The 16,276-nt window shown below is 38.0% G+C and overlaps 1 protein-coding gene across 1 annotated transcript in view; it reads left to right on the top strand.

The window, feature by feature from the left end:
- LOC150091489 (nephrin-like) overlaps positions 1–16,276 on the top strand; it is a 115,687-nt gene that overhangs the window by 72,844 nt on the left and 26,567 nt on the right. Inside the window, exon 2 of the mRNA XM_090384176.1 lies at positions 1,540–1,650. Coding sequence (XP_090240302.1) covers positions 1,540–1,650 — 111 coding nt within the window. The remainder of the gene's footprint in view (positions 1–1,539; positions 1,651–16,276) is intronic.

Below are 16,276 nucleotides of genomic sequence, written 5' to 3'. Positions count from 1 at the left end.
AAATATTTTCACAAAAACTGTAAATATATTTGCCCCTACACGTGGATCAAGTGTTACAGTCGACACCTACGAGTGTCGACCGTAACACCTAGGATCGATTATAACAAATGTAATGATTTAGGATATCTACTCATATTTGTTGTTTTATTGATGGATAAATATGCCACTGAGATTTTTCTAGTACACTTTATTTATTCTTCAAAAGATTATGCAATTGTTTCAGCATAGTTTACTTATATGTCACTGCAAGTTCCAATTCTGTGGATACAGATGATTTTCTTACCTCTTTTTTTTTTTTAAGAAATGGTCTCTATTTCCTAAAATAAGGTACACTTAAAAAGCATACAGATAAATGGAACCCATTAGATATTTACTGTTCCGTCACCGTATTTATTGCTATTTCCAAAATCTATGAAACGTTAATTTTATTCTGTTCATCGCTATATTCTCACCTTTAAACTTTCTTCCTATGGTATATGTTTCTCTTTAGAGAATCTGCTTGATAATCGTCATTTATCTGCCATTGTTAGGGTGCCACTATAACTTGTGGTATTCCTTTAGGTTTTCCTCTGTTTATTACACTATATCTAAACTATTTTCGGCCCTTTCCAGTCTTGTAATCATCAAATGGCAAATGTTCGTGAATGATTTTAAATTTGCAAAGTTAATTCATCTTCTGTCAGCGCAGAACCTCAATCCGGTTTCTGTTCTCTCTCTCTCTCTCTCTCTCTCTCTCTCTCTCTCTCTCTCTCTCTCTCTCTCTCTCTCTCTCTCAGTTGAACAAGGACAAAATGTTTTTAAATCCTTCAACGTTTTTCCCTCAAATTAAGATGAAAAGCTGTAAATACGTCGGTTTATATAATATGAATGTTGCTGAAGGCGATAACATGTTACCAACACTCCCATTCGAAATCTTTCATTTGTCTTCACGAAAAAAAATTACTTCGCCATTAAATTTCTAGGTGTTAATTAAAAGAGGATTAAAGTCAGCATGTTTAATGTAACGATAACAGAATACACATTTATCTGCAATACATCAATAAAAAAATAGTGCAAGAAAATAATTTTACTTCGTTGTTGGGAAAAAAGAACGTTATAATTATAACACACTCACACACATACCCACACACTCTCCTGCTAAAGAAGTGTCGTAGAAGTCGCCATTAAACCTAATTGTTCTAGTGGGATCTAAATGCCACAGTTTGACTCACTTCATTGGCAAGTGGGATGGATCTAAATGCTGAAATTTAGTCCATTTAATTCACATGTGTGACTTGAATATCATACTGAATTGTCCCTGTGACAAGCCTCAGGCACAATTCAGTATTACACTCAGTATTTGATTACTAGATATTTTAAATATATTTGATAAATGGAATTGTAAAGTTTCCGTATATTTATGAAAAAAGACACTAATTCTGTATATATATATATGTATATATATGTATATATATATATATATATATATATATATATATATATATATATATATATATATATATATATATATTATTATTTCTTATGTATTATCTTCAACAGTACCCATAGGAGAACCAACAATTACAGACCAACAAGGAAATATTCTTGAAGACGTGATAGGACCACTGGATGAAGGTTCCCATTTGTCTCTAGTGTGCGAAGTTAAAGAAGGTAAGTTCTTTCTTTTGGTAAATGGGAAGGAATGGGACGTTATGTATTTTTAATAAAATCTTCATAGTCTTAACGATACTGTATAATTGTTGAAGTATCTTTCTTTGTGAGGGTTCGGTTATTTGGAATAAGCGTCAATGCAGCTAACTCCGTTACAAATCAATATACTGTTTGTAAATTGCTTGTAGACAGAAATCGAATCTACTTCCTGTGAAGAAAAGGGTTGTTTTTCCATATCTTATTGTTCTTCCAAAATTTGGAAAAATTAATAATTGTATTCACAGCGATACCAACGAGAGAACTCAATATGGGAAAGTGGGATCGTACACTATACAGTATATCTGTCTCCGAACTTTTAATATTGAAGGTTTTATATTTAGATGTAAGCAATTTTAAAAACATTAAAAATATTGAAAGAGTGTCTTCGGTTCGCCACTGGTCACTCAGTCTTGTACTCTCGTGGATGGCACAGTGATTATAATCACCGTCCCCCCTACACTGGGTGGAAAAGGCTCTAGTTCGAATCACATTAAATCATTATGAGATTTTTCACAACGTGACTGAGTTAGTCGGTCTCAGGCAAGGATCGCACTATTTCCCCCCCATAAACTCGGGTTTTTCGTCCGGCAAACCGACCGAAGAATGCACGCAGTTTCAGATAATGACATCCCATAGCCTTACAGTTGGTTTGGTGCTTAACATACACCTAATCTAAAACTGAATCTCTTAGGAAAGTTAAGGCCCCTTCATTGGGAAGGAGAATATGGTCAGCTCAAGCGGAGGGGCCTAATTTTCTTTTGAACTGTTCCTGGATTTTCAGCCGTACAACATGCAAATCGTCCGTGAAAATACAATGTACAGACAAAATATACGGTGAATATCCTATTAACTATCGTACTGTAAGAACTGCTGCACAGTGACCAAGTAATCGTTGCGCTACAAATACCCAACAAGCCAGTTGATAATTTTGTAGCTGTTTTAGTTAAAATATGAGTGACACTAAACAAGAATAACAGAGACGTATTTTTCCAAGTTAAAACCCATCCAAGTTTTATATTAATTTAAATGACTACGAGCGCTTACTGAAACAAATATTTTGATATACTATACATGTATTTCAGAACGAATTGCAGCTTATTAAATGAAATGAACACGAGGTGTCTTTAGCGTTTGTAAAATCACATCTTAAGTAATAAAAAAATAATCTCTTAGCATAAAAAAGGCCAAAGCGTATACTTCAGTTTTATTACTTAAGTGTTTCTATCGTAAACGCATTCTATTGGATCATAAATTAGGACTAAAAATAAATAAAATAGGAATCGTCGTGCTTTACGATCATGCGGAATGCATACATGGCACTATGAGCTAATTAATGAAATTTCAATCCGTGTGCTTTGTTTTCTGTAAGCAAAAAGTCATCTACGCTTGATTAAGATGCTTCTGAACATTTTTTTCTTTTCTTTTCGTTTTTGTTTACAGTGCAGAAGTTATTAAGTGGAATAATGCTACGTTTCTTTTCCATTCATATTATGTTTGGAGCAAGCGAGTGAGCGGTTGGTTAGTTGACTGTTCATAATAAGGACCTCGGCAGGTAAGGCGAGTGTATATCATTCCGTTTTCCGGGATGAAAAGCCTGGGTTTTGGAGAGAAAGAAAGACGTGAAACCCTCGCCAAGACCGATAACTTCGTCGGAGTGTAAAGGCGCGTAAAACCTTCTCTTGTTCGCACGGAAATCCAGCTCAAACCTTTTCCATGATGTGTGGAACAGGGGTTGTAGCCAGTGTGCCATACGCGGTGACTTGTACGGGTTAATGTATTAAAGTACAGGTAACCCTAATATATAATATAATAATACGCGGTAAATTACTTTAAGTCAAAGTTATCCAACTGATATTTCGTCAGATGGGCATGTTCGGCTCAGGTGAGTTCCTATGGGGGAATATATACGAGGTGTGACAATAAAGATCCCGGACTGGTGCAGTGCAAAGAACAGAAATGGACCTGTTCCATTTCTGTTCTTTGAATAAAAATAATTCAAAGTAATCACCACCTGATTGAATACACTTATTAAACTGTTCTAAAAGTTTCTGAAAAGAGTCAGCAAAGGCATCCAAAGAGATGATGTTCAGTTCAGCAGTTACGTTTTTCTTTATGTCCTCAACATCCTGAAATTTTTCCTTTGAGGACAGTTTTCACCCTGGGAAAGAGGAAAAAATCCGCTGGTGCTAGGTTGAGAATGTAGGTTGGATGGTTGATCGGTACAATGCCATGTTTCGTCAGAAATGTCTTCATAACAAGTGTGGAATGGGTGCTGGCATTGTTGTGCAACAAGCACCGTACAGAGAACTCAGCATCGACTCTTTTCTCTTCAAGTACAAATTCCTTGTGAATCACACCCTCGAAAAACATGATCAGCATCATCTTAATTCAGAACTTCTGTAAAGGAAACTTTTTGGGCCATGGTGATGATTTTCAAGTCCGCGGCATGCTCTGACGCTTCGTCTCTATGTCGTACTGAAACACCCAACACTCATCTCCAGCGACAATACAGTCTAGAAAATTAGAATTGTCTTGACAGGTCTGGATGAAATCTTCGCATGATGACACTCTTCGTTGCTTCTGCTCATTCGTGAGGCTATGCGGTACAAATTTTGCACAGCCCTTCCTTTCCCTAAATCTTCATGCAGAATTTGACAAATCATCTTTTTATCCATATCCTTCTCATCAGCCATCATTCTGAGAGTCAAACGACGATTTCATGCCACAATTTCCCGAACTTTTGCAACTGTGAAAAGGGTTGCCAAAATTAGGAAAATTGTCCGTCAACCTCTCAAAATCATTTCGTGAGACTGACGGACAGCCACTTCTTGTGTCGTCGAGAACATCCTCACTTCCGTCTTTGAACCGCTTATAACCATTCAAACACACTGGTATGACTTAGCGTTTCCTCACCATAAACAGTTTTTAAATTTAATATTTCATACAGTTGCAGATTTTCCCAGTTTAAAAAAAATTTGATATTCGTTCGTTGCTGCATTTGATTCGTTGCTTCGTTGATTGCAAAATCGTGACACAGAACGGTAACGATAGTAACGAAACTGGTTGTTACTTGAAACCGATCAGCCTACTGGTCAATCTCTGTACCACCATCTGTCGGTGGAAATTTGAACTGCAACATACCCCTTCCATTTATTTTCAAACTCACCGAACATGACCACAACGACACCAATCCAGGAACTTTATTGCCATACCTCGTATATACAAGGAATTCTGTAAAACCCTGCATTTACAATCGCCCTCGTGGGTAGTACAGTTGATAGAATCGCAGTCCTCTCCACACTGGGTGGAAAAGACCTGAGGTCGAGTCGCGTCGATGACGTGAGGACTTTTTATGGGTCTTTTTACAACGTGGCTGAATTAGTTGGTCTCAGGCGAGGCTAGCATGGTTTTTCTTCCAGCGAACAGAAAATCGACAACAGAACACACGCAGTTTACGGACAATATACACGGAGCAATATGGCCTTAGTCCGGAATTCATTACAACCGGCAGTTGTATCATTGGTCACATTTGTGTTTAAATATACATGCAAAAAATGTTATCATTTCTATTTTAGTGCTATCACTAACTTCGTAACATAGCTCGAACAACCCTTGCAAATTACAGCTGTGTCTGATCAGACAGTGTGCCGGTGACCAGTTTGACATAACTTCATAACAGTTCAGAGCGAAGGGAAATAGAAAATGCCAGTGTGATAAAGGTGGGAGAATGTATGCCTCTTTAAATCAATGGTCAATCTCTTCCATAAACAGCGACACTTACGAGCACAAATAATCCATTTAATTCCACAGGATCAATTTTTTAAATAATTCCACAGGATCAAAATGTTTGATTACAGTCATTTTGCTTGCCGCAAAGCAAAGGTATTGCATCAGACAGTAATTGCAAGGTATTGCATCAGCCGTTTATATAAATACGGCGCTGGAAGGGTATACACGCTCATTAGTATCCTGTTTTGTGGAGGTGTAAGCATGGCTCCATATGTTCAGTTGACAACAAGAAAAAAAAGTGTAGCTGTTGCTTTGTCCCAGGAACTTCTTTCCACGCGTGCTATCGCTGATAAAATAGGCTGCCACCAGTCAACAGTATCCCAGGTGCTGAAATTAAAGCGTGAAACCGGTGATGTGAAGAGAAGATCTGGATCAGGCCGTAAGAGACCGTAAGAGAGTGACTGTGCCTTCCCAAGATCGATATTTGAAACAGCCATGCCTTCGTAATCGCCATGCTAGTGCTCCTGATCTAAAACTGGACTTAGAGATGGCCTCTGGTGTTGAAACAAGTGCACGAACTATCCAAAGACGGCTTTCGGAATGTGGTCGGCATGCCTATCGTCCCAAGAGAAGCCTTTGTTGACCCAACAAATGAGGAAGAACCGATTTTCTTGGGCTAAAACGCATGTTTCATGGACAAAAGAGAAATGGGACACCGTCATCTTTTCTGACCAATCGAAATTCAACCTGCATAGCTGGGATGGAAAGGGATATGTCAGAAGACGAAAATCGGAGGCATAACACCGACTGTAAAGTTCCCCGCCGGTCAGATGGTCTGGGATGCATAACAAGCAAAGGGATGAAGCGAATTAAGTTTATTAACGGAACGGTAAATGAAGAAACCTACACTGCTATCATGGAGGAGTGCCTGAAACCCGTTATTAGGGATCACCACACAGACGTACAAAACTGCATTTTTCAACAGGACTCAGCACCTTGCCACACAGCAAAATTGGTAAGTTTTATGCTATTTAGATTTAATGATGAGTTTGTTTTCTTGTCTCACAAGGCTTAAAACATACTTACGCCAATGCTTTTCCTCATTTTTCTCCGTTAAGGTGCAATCATACCTCAGAAATGCTGGCATTACAGTGTTGGACGCCCGGCAACAGTGCAAATTTGAATCCTATTGAATATTGCTGGTACATAATGCCCTCTAAAATTGCTCAGAAGAAGCCAACAAGTAAGATTCAGCTGCAGGAGAGCATTGTAAGGATGTGGTACCACGAAATCGGGCAACCGTATATCCAGAAGTTGATCAATTCTATGCCAGATCGTCGCAAGGCTGTAATTGCAGCTAGAGGAGGAACAACAAAATATTGAGGACTTATTTTGCTGATTTACAGTACATAATACTATTACGTTAACTTGTCATTTCAGTTTGTACACGTCGATGCAATAAAATGTATGTTTGGTTGTCATGATTGCCATTTGCATGATTTCTCATATTTCCATTAATTACGCATTTTACCCATTGGGAATATGTTTATGGCAATTAGGTATATCAGGTGGAGTCTTTTTATTGGATTTCATTCACAGAGATATATATTCCATCTAACAAATGCATTTCGAACATTTCTGCAACCCACAATGCAGCGCAAAACACTTTATTTTGCAAAATTCACAAGTGATGCAGTTTTAGTTTTTTTTTTTTTGTCCGCCAGTGTAATATACAGTACTAGGCGTGCATTTAAAATTGACATTACAGTACATGACGGAATTTTCTTTGACTTTGTTTATATTTAACGTACTGAATTGTTATTTACATTTTTAACCATCGGAGCTACCTTTTAGTCATTTCAAATGCTTGCAGATGCTTTTATATCTGCAAGCTTTATGGAATCAGTGTTAGCGCTTAATATTAATAAAATGTGGTGCTCCAAAACTACTGAACTACTGGGCATACTTAGAGTTGCCACCTCTGCAGCCTTAAAGGACAATTCTCTCGGTTTCCATCAGAAGAACTAATGTCGCAGGAAGGAAAAAATGCTCAATGTACGGAATCAAGGCTTAATTTTTTCCACCTTCAGGAGGTGAAAGAAACTGAATATCCGAGTCTAACTAAATGTGTAGCTGGCAACCTCGGGCATACCTCTCTAAAATCCGATCTCTCTCAACCCTGAAGATGCCAGATTTTAAAGATATGTGTGTATATATACACATATCTCGTGTGTGAGTACATAAGGTACATTCGAGCTCACTTCGAGGTTTTAGTGTCAAACAACGTTAACTACAAAATCATTTTGTAGTTGACATTTTTGTAATTAACCAAAAAAAAGTCATTTGACATTTTCTAAGTTTACCGGAAATGTACTTACAGTCTAAGCTAAGTTGTAAAGTACTAGAGAGATACAGTTCTGTGACATGATATGCATTGTTATGTGTATAAAGTAAAACTAAATTTATCTCAACAAAAAATGCAATTTTGTAGTTAACGTTGTTTGACACTAAAGCCTCGACTTGTGGTCATAAGTTCGGCAGAAGTAAAAGAACTAACCGAGTTGCTTGATGTATACAAATTATGATGTATGTTCTGGTGTTACTTCAATCGTAAGTTTAAAATAATTGACTTCCAATTTCCATTTAAATAACTGTCATTAAATTCGAATTAGAAACAAAAGGTATTATATGTTAGAAACAGCAATCTTCTTTCGTGTTTTATGATAATATGGTTTTTCTTATTTATTGGACTGTGAATTATGAAAATTATCAACTGTCTTTGAGGGTATGCTTAAGTTAGCAATATGAATGATTCATTCACAAATAAAAAAAAATATATTCATTTGAAATCAGTTTCCGATGCAGGGTGAAACCCACAATGATGTTAATAAAGGCTTCAAGTAAAAGAAGGGGAGGGGGATTGAAATGTGGTGAGCGTTCTTACATTCCCGTATCTGTTTGTTATGCAATTTAATGATTTGTATTTTATTTTCATATGAATTGAACGCGTGGTGGAAGAGTCGTTCTGCACTATTTTAGAAGGCCATAAATGCATTTTGCCTAAGGGAAAAATAACAGACGTACTTAATGATGTCAGTCAGTGCCTTTTTTTAGAAAATTTGCTTTTAGATTAGGATGAAGTTGTTTGACCTGAAGGCAATATGAAGTTTTTAAATTGCAATTCACATTAAGAACACTAGCCTTTACCTAAAAAATGCAATCCCAGAATATTTGTCACGATTTTGTACTTTTTTATATCATTTTAATGTACAAGGGTCATATGTTACTTTCAGATATCAAATTGAATATCTGTCAGTTAGATGAAATTCGATTTTTTGAATGCTAGATGCCATTCTTAGATTTGTAGTCAAACTTTCACCTTCCTTCATCGTCTCTCTCTTTCTTTCTTTCTTTTTTTTCTCCTCCTTGCAAGACACAAACGCTCGTCTCTTAATTTTAATGTACGGTCTTTCCACTACGCCATAGTGGCCTAATGAGAGGAAGACGCTAAAATACCGTTCTGACTCCTTTAATACTTCTCTCTGACATTACCTGTTATTAAATGCAATCAGAAGTAGGATCTGTAAGTCAGCTGTAAGTAATGGCATCTGATTGAAATGAATGAAACTTATTTACGAAAGGCTGTCATGAAGGAGACTGCTGCCGGGATTATAGGCTCCTGCCTAAGCTATTAATAACGGGAAAACAATGGATGTCCTTTGTTACTACGACTAAAGATGAATTAATATTTATTATCTGTTAACATGGGAATCTTAGGAAATACATATTAAGAGATATGTCCAGTATGTTTTGAAATACGTAGGATCTCAACATCTTATTCCTACTGCAAGTTTTGGTTTGCTGTCCGACCAAGTTTTGCGGACTACACTGTTGCTTGGATTTCTTTTCAGTCAAGTTTCAACGGTTGCTGTTGTTTAGCAGTTGACTGTAAATTACAGCTACTTGTTACGACTATAGTTTAATGACACACCAACCTTCTATTGAATTATTGAAATTAATGACAGAATGAAACTAAACTGTGAAGTTCGGCGTTTGAGATATTCCGGCCTCCTACTTCATATATCCGCTATCACAATAAATTATGTACGTTATACTACAGAGTGGGTAATCAAATGCTTGAACTGAGTGCTGCTGTAGATCACAAATTATAGTACACTGAAAGGGCAGAATTCATGGGATACCTGGTTCCTGGGCAACACGACACTTTCACCCTCTCGCTAGTGGACGAACCAACCCACCGCTTGACAGGTATATAGGAACACTGTATTCTCGTAGACGGTAATTCGATATCAGTATGGATAAACGTCGTGAGTTAACCGACTTTGAAAGAGGGATGATAGTGGTTGCCCGACGCATGGATCACTCTATCGCGGAGGTGGTACAGAAATTGCACTATCCCCGTTTGATAGTATCAAGAGTGTATCGAGAATACGTCATTTCCAGAATAACATCTCATCGTGGCAGAGAAAAGGTGGTGGATGAACGTGGCCGTCGACGTCTGTCTCGCATTGTTTCAGCCAACAGGAGAGTGACGATGGCACAAATCACCGCCGACTTCAACGAGGAAGGTGCCAGAAACGTCTCCACCAAGCCATCAGGCGATCATTAGCCGCAATAGGTTATGGGAGTCGCCGACCCACCAGAGTCCTATTGCTAACACCACGACACAGGCCTCTATGCCTCAACTGGGCGAAAGAACATCGGCACTGGACCTTGGATAATTGGAGACGGGTCTCCTGGTCCGATGAGTCCCGTTTCCGGTTATTTCGAGCGGACGGGAGGGTGCATATCTGGCGGAAACCGCACGAAACTATGCACCTGTCATATCAATAAGGAACTGTCCAGGATGGTCGGTAATGGTCTAGGGCGAGTTCAGCTGGCACACGTTGGAACCTCTGGTACGTCTAGACGCATCTCTGAAGGATCCACCCTTGCAGACCATCTGTATCCCTTCATGGACATCGTGCACCCACAGGGAAATGGACTCTTCCAGCAGGACAATGCGCCTCCCCACAGAGCCTTGGTGACTAGAACATGGTTCGAAGAGCATTCCGCATATTTTACCACCATGGAATGGCCTCTCCGTTCATCGGATATGAACCCTGTGGAACATCTTTGGAATGCTGTGGAAAGGTCCGTTCGAGCTTTCGATCCTCCACCCAGGAATGCAACGGAATTATGGACAGTGGTGCAGCAAGCGGGGATGGAAATACCTGTGGAACGCTTTCGTGAACTAGTGGACAGAGTGCCTCGCCGTCTGATTGCCTTTATCCGGGCGAAAGGTGGGCCTATCCATTGCTAGGGAGGTAGGTATCGCATGATTTCTGTCCACTCAGTCAGTGTACATCAGATGCTAAATCAGGTGGCGAGTGACGAAGCTATCATATCATCAATGAAAATACACATTAGTTCGTACTCGTATGCTTATTATTTGGGTAGGTTTCGCTTTTATGTTTTTTTTACCAAATTTTGACCCGAGTCAAAACATGTGGAGCATTACTTTATATTTTCTTAAATTAAAATCGAAAGAACAATGAAACTCAATATGTCCTATTATTATTATTATTAATCTTAATTTATAAGAGGAAACCTCATGCCTTTTTGTAGGACTGTAATCTCTCGACACTCAATCGCGGATGAATGTATTATTATATGAGCCAACGTCCTATGTTTAATATTAAATAAATCAGTTTATGAGTTTTAAAATAGCTACGTATTAAAATCGTCACGTATTCAATTCTCATACCCACCATAGCGCATCGAGAAGAGCCGTGGAAAGTCGACAGCCATCAGCCCCCCAAACCTAACCAATATCGCATGCTAACATGAGAACTGAAAAACAATTATCGAAAATGAGCTTGATACCACGAAATAAATATACATCAAATCACAAATAATATAAACTTTAGACAATTTTAAACTTTAAATTATTTGTGATTTGATGTATATTTGAAGAATGCTTCTAGAAAAAATGTCGGTAATGGTGAGGGGACTTTCTCCATCGCGTTTTACACCGATCCTGACTTATAACGATTGCATCTGATGTCATCCTTATAAAAATTATATCAAAAAGTTTTCAAAATGCGGAGCCATGTTGTTATAATAATAAGTTATATACAAATAGGGACAGACCATAGAATATTATTATTATTATTATTATTATTTGTTTTTTTTTTAGGAGCATTAGCAACTAAGGCCATATTGCTCCGGGATATGCGGTGGTCATTCCCTGACCTTTCCGCATCCTCCGTATTTGGTGGTGACGGGCTCGACCCCTGGTCTAATCAAGAAGCGTGTGCTAGCACTGCTGCTCCTTCCCACCTGGCTACGGAGGCGCCGACCATAGAATAATGGGATAATCTGGACCTCTGTCGTAATCTCCTGTTAAAGTACAACAGCTCTTTTTTTTTCCCAATTATATTAATCGAATATAACATTTACCGATAACACTCGTTGTTTGGGCCACTGCTACAAAGGATAGCCTAATTGATAAGATATGGGGTGTCATTGATCCGCTACCCTCTTTCTAATCAGTGGTTACAAATGAAGGAAGGTGAATTTTCTGCGTTTTTTTTAATTGGATTTTAAATTTAAAATTATATTTTAACTTGTTATTTTTCGGGAATAAATAGGATAAGTTGCTAATTGTTTAATAAAAGTATACAAGCAGTGGCATATCATCCTGTGGAGCTCGTAGTGCAGCAACAGGACTCTGAGCTAGGGGACAGGAGACAGAAAAAAGAGAAAAATGAGAAGTTAAAAAATTATTTTGCATCGGGGCTCCAAGTTCCCCGTAATACACCACTGTATGCAACTAAGAGTAGATCACCGAACCCATCTTCCTCTTGGTGAGGTATGAAAATTGCAAGCAATATTTCAAACATAATACTGTACATTGTTTTTAAACCTAGAATTTTCATAAATTATTTACATTACTTTTTTTAGTTTACATACCTAGTAAATTATGCAGCCGATTTGCAAAACTTGGTGGTCGAAATTCAAGTAGTGGCCATGCATCTGATTCATTTAAGTAACTTCGTCATTAAAATTTAATTCAGTTAATGCTGTGTAAATTAAAAGCTCTGTTCCCAATGATAAACTTTCTAAAGATATACCACCGCCTTTTTAGATGATGAATTTCTAGAGAAGACAGAGGACGAATATACCCGAATTGCTATTTAAAGACTAAAATTCCATTTTATTTAAATATAAAATTCCATTTCATTCCCACGTATTCAATAAGTCAGAAATGCCGAAATTGTGTTTAACAGGAATGTTCTATAATAACATAAATTTCACTGTAAGGGGAGAGTCCTCACTGTTTGGAATTTTCCACATGAAAATGCCGTCATCTAAACAGTTCCAAAGTGCATTGCCATTCACATAAAAAACGCGGCGAACTCTGGAATGTAAGCAACTATGCATCTGTAAGTTCAATTATTTTTATGATAATCGAAACATGAAATATTGTTGAACACGAAGGTGTTGTTTCATACTAAACATTGTTTTAATAAATACAAAAATCGCAATGTCAAAAAAGACAAAACTCTGAAGCAGTAATTCTCCACGTCGCATAAACGTACGATTGGAAACACGTATAAACTGTTAATATATATATACAACTGATATTAAATATTAAATCAAAATTAATGCCAGTAGCATGGCAAAACTGTTGAGCGAAAAAATAATAAATTAAACATAATAATTAATCAACAGGGAGAGAGAAGAAAATGTAAGACTAAAAATTGTAGCAGAAAATCTCCAAATAAATTTAGAAAATCCAATTCAAAATAATAAATCAATTTTAAAATTTAGAGCCAATTACATAAGCATTTAGCGGCACCCCGCTCGTAAGGTGCCAGTTCGAAATTACATGAAATATCACAAATAAATAAATAAATAAATAAATTTTCTGTTTATACTCCGGCACGACAACCAAGTCAGAGTTTACAATAAATCGTCAATACAAATATTTATCGTATTTAGTAGTCACGGGCTTGAACCCCGGTGCACTCAAGGAACGCGTGCTATGCACTCTCGCTCCTGACCACTGGGCTACGTCAGGCCTACTAGAGACTAAACTAACTACAATAAAATAAAATAAAACCAAAATAACAAAAATAGACTGACCATTATGCCCCATATCAACAGAGGACCACAAGGCCAATAATGGTCAGGGAATCGCTGCATTTCAATCGCTAGACAAATCGTCGCAAAAGCGAACCGATCGAAGGACCAGACGCCATCCGATCCCCCAATCAAACCGCCAAAGCAGAGGATCAGTGATCCTGTCCTTAGGACCGCTATTCAGATCCTCTGAATTGGCGGTTTCAAATTCGCTATTCAGATCCTCTGCATTGGCGGTTTCAAATTCGCTATTCAGATCTCTGCATTGGCGGTTTCAAATTCGCTATTCAGATCCTCTGCATTGGCAGTTTGATTGGGGGATCGGGTGGCGTCTGGTCCTTCAATAGGTTCGCCTTTGCGACGATTTGTCTAGCGATTGAAATGCAGCGATTCCCTGATCATTATTGGCCTTGTGGTCCTCTGTAGATATGGAGCATAATGGACAGTCTATTTTTGTTTTATTTTATTTTATTATAGTTACTTTAGTCTCTATTTATGATATTTCACGCAATTCGGAACTTACGAGGCACCTTACGAGGGGGGGGGGGTGCCGCTAAATTCTTATGTAATTGGCTCTAAATTTTAAAATTGATTTATTATTTTGAAATTTTCTAAATTTATTTGGAGATTTTCTGCTACAATTTTTAGTCTTACCTTTTCTTCTCCCTCCCTGTTGATTAATTATTACGTTTAATTTATTATTTTTTTTTTGCTCAACAGTTTTGCTATGCTACTGGCATTAATTTTGATTTAATATTTAATATCAGTTATACAGTGGGCATCATGTGGAGGAATGTGCGTTTTGCTGCCTCTAATGATAGTTTTATATTTATTTTCTTAATTTTCGTATTATATTTTGTACCATTTTTTTATTTTTTAACTACTTCATTATGCTAATATATATATATATATATATATATATATGTTGGTGGTCAGAAAATAGGATACAATAAAAAAAATAAATAAATTTATCCCATTTTAGGGTATGTCTCATATTTCCATCAGGAAAACATTCCTGAAACAAGACTAACTTACTCAGTAGGAATGTGGCGTTTTCCACGAGTTGAACAGTAGCGGATCATGTACTACATCCCGTCATCTCGAGTGGTCAAGCACGAGAATGATGTTGCACACGCATTCGAGCCACCTGTAGTTCAACCTCCCGTGACTGCTAAATGCTATTAACAATTGTATTCATTTTCGAAATGATTAACTGTAAACTCCTCTGACCTACTGGTCATGCCAGAGTACGAATAGAAATTTTTTTACACACCATGCATACTCTACGTGATTCGAATACTGAGAACGTGGAGACGTCTATTTTCTCAGTTCTGTTATCTTGAGGAAATCATTCAATAGAATAGATGTGCTCCAGTGAGGAGTTATGCTGTTTCCTATTAAAAGAAACTGTTCACAGATTTCTCCTTGAAATAATCAAACACAGAGATCGTGGATCATGTTACATTATTTCCTTTAATTGACCACCCCTCCATAAAAAATACGGGCCTCTATATCGTCGTGGATGCTTGCTCACACCACGTCTCCTGTGCCTCATAAATTAATCCATTTTGACAGTGTTGCCAAAACCTGGAATGCGGCACCACTATTCTGTGATGCCGTATTCCAGATAGCATATCTGTTGCGAGTCAACAGACGTAATTTGGTTTCATCTGTGAACGGTACTGTAGCCCATTCATCCAAGGTTTAGTCCACATGTTCACGAGCCTACTCACTATATAGATGCTGTCTCCTATTTTCAGAGGAAATAAATAAAGTAAGGGAAAAAAATTAGTTTGGCAAGTTAGAACCTTAACTGGATGACAGATAGTTATCCTACATATTCTACTAGGTTCAGGAAAAAAACACAGATAAGTATTGGAGTAAATTCTAGTGAAAAATGTTTATTAAAATATGTGTAGAAAGCATGCAGCAGAAATGGATGTGTGTGATTAGAGGGTTACAGTGACGAAACTATCTTACCTCCAGGTTCACCACGAGACTGAGAGGAGCCAAGGAGCCCAGCCGCTGGTTTGGTGAGGTTGTTAAATATCACATAGAGCTGCTCGGCAATCTGGCTGGTAGTCCAGAATTTATAGTTTCATGAATTCACTAGAGTTAAGCTGTTCCAATTAGAAAGGTTTGTCGTTTAGATATCTCTGTATCTAAACGACAAACTCTGTATTACAGAGATATTAGATATCTCTGTATCTAAACGGGAAAAAAAAAAAAAAAAAAATATATATATATATATATATATATACAGGGTGATTCACTACCAGTGCGACAAACTTGCAGGAGGTGTAGGGGGCACAAAGACGAATCGGAATCACATAGCATTGCAGGGTCCAAAATGCCTTCGTCATGCAGTAGAGGACGTTGAACGGGAGGTCGCGTGAACAGCGATCCCGCTGGAAGTCAGCATTTGCGAACTGGTTCCCGAGGCAGTAAGATGGACGAGTATTCAAACGTTGAACTGGCCGACATGCACCTCGCCTATGGAGCTGCGGACTGCAACGGGCGCGCCTGCTACAAGCGTACCAGGAACGTTTCCCGCACAGGCGTGCTCCTCATCATACGATTTTCGCACGTGTGCACAGAAGGTTACGTGAGACTGGTTGTTTCACGAGAGATACCATGAATCGAGAGCGAACGACGAGGACGCCAGACAATGAGGAGAATGTCCTACGTCTTGCAGAAGGCAATCCGAGTA

The sequence above is a fragment of the Mastigoproctus giganteus genome, chromosome 1 (genome assembly GCF_048544385.1).
Source record: "Mastigoproctus giganteus isolate SK-2022 chromosome 1, ASM4854438v1, whole genome shotgun sequence".
NCBI classification, from domain to species: domain Eukaryota; kingdom Metazoa; phylum Arthropoda; class Arachnida; order Uropygi; family Thelyphonidae; genus Mastigoproctus; species Mastigoproctus giganteus.
The sequence above is the reverse complement of the archived record's forward strand: the minus strand, read 5'-3'. Positions and strand labels throughout refer to the sequence as shown.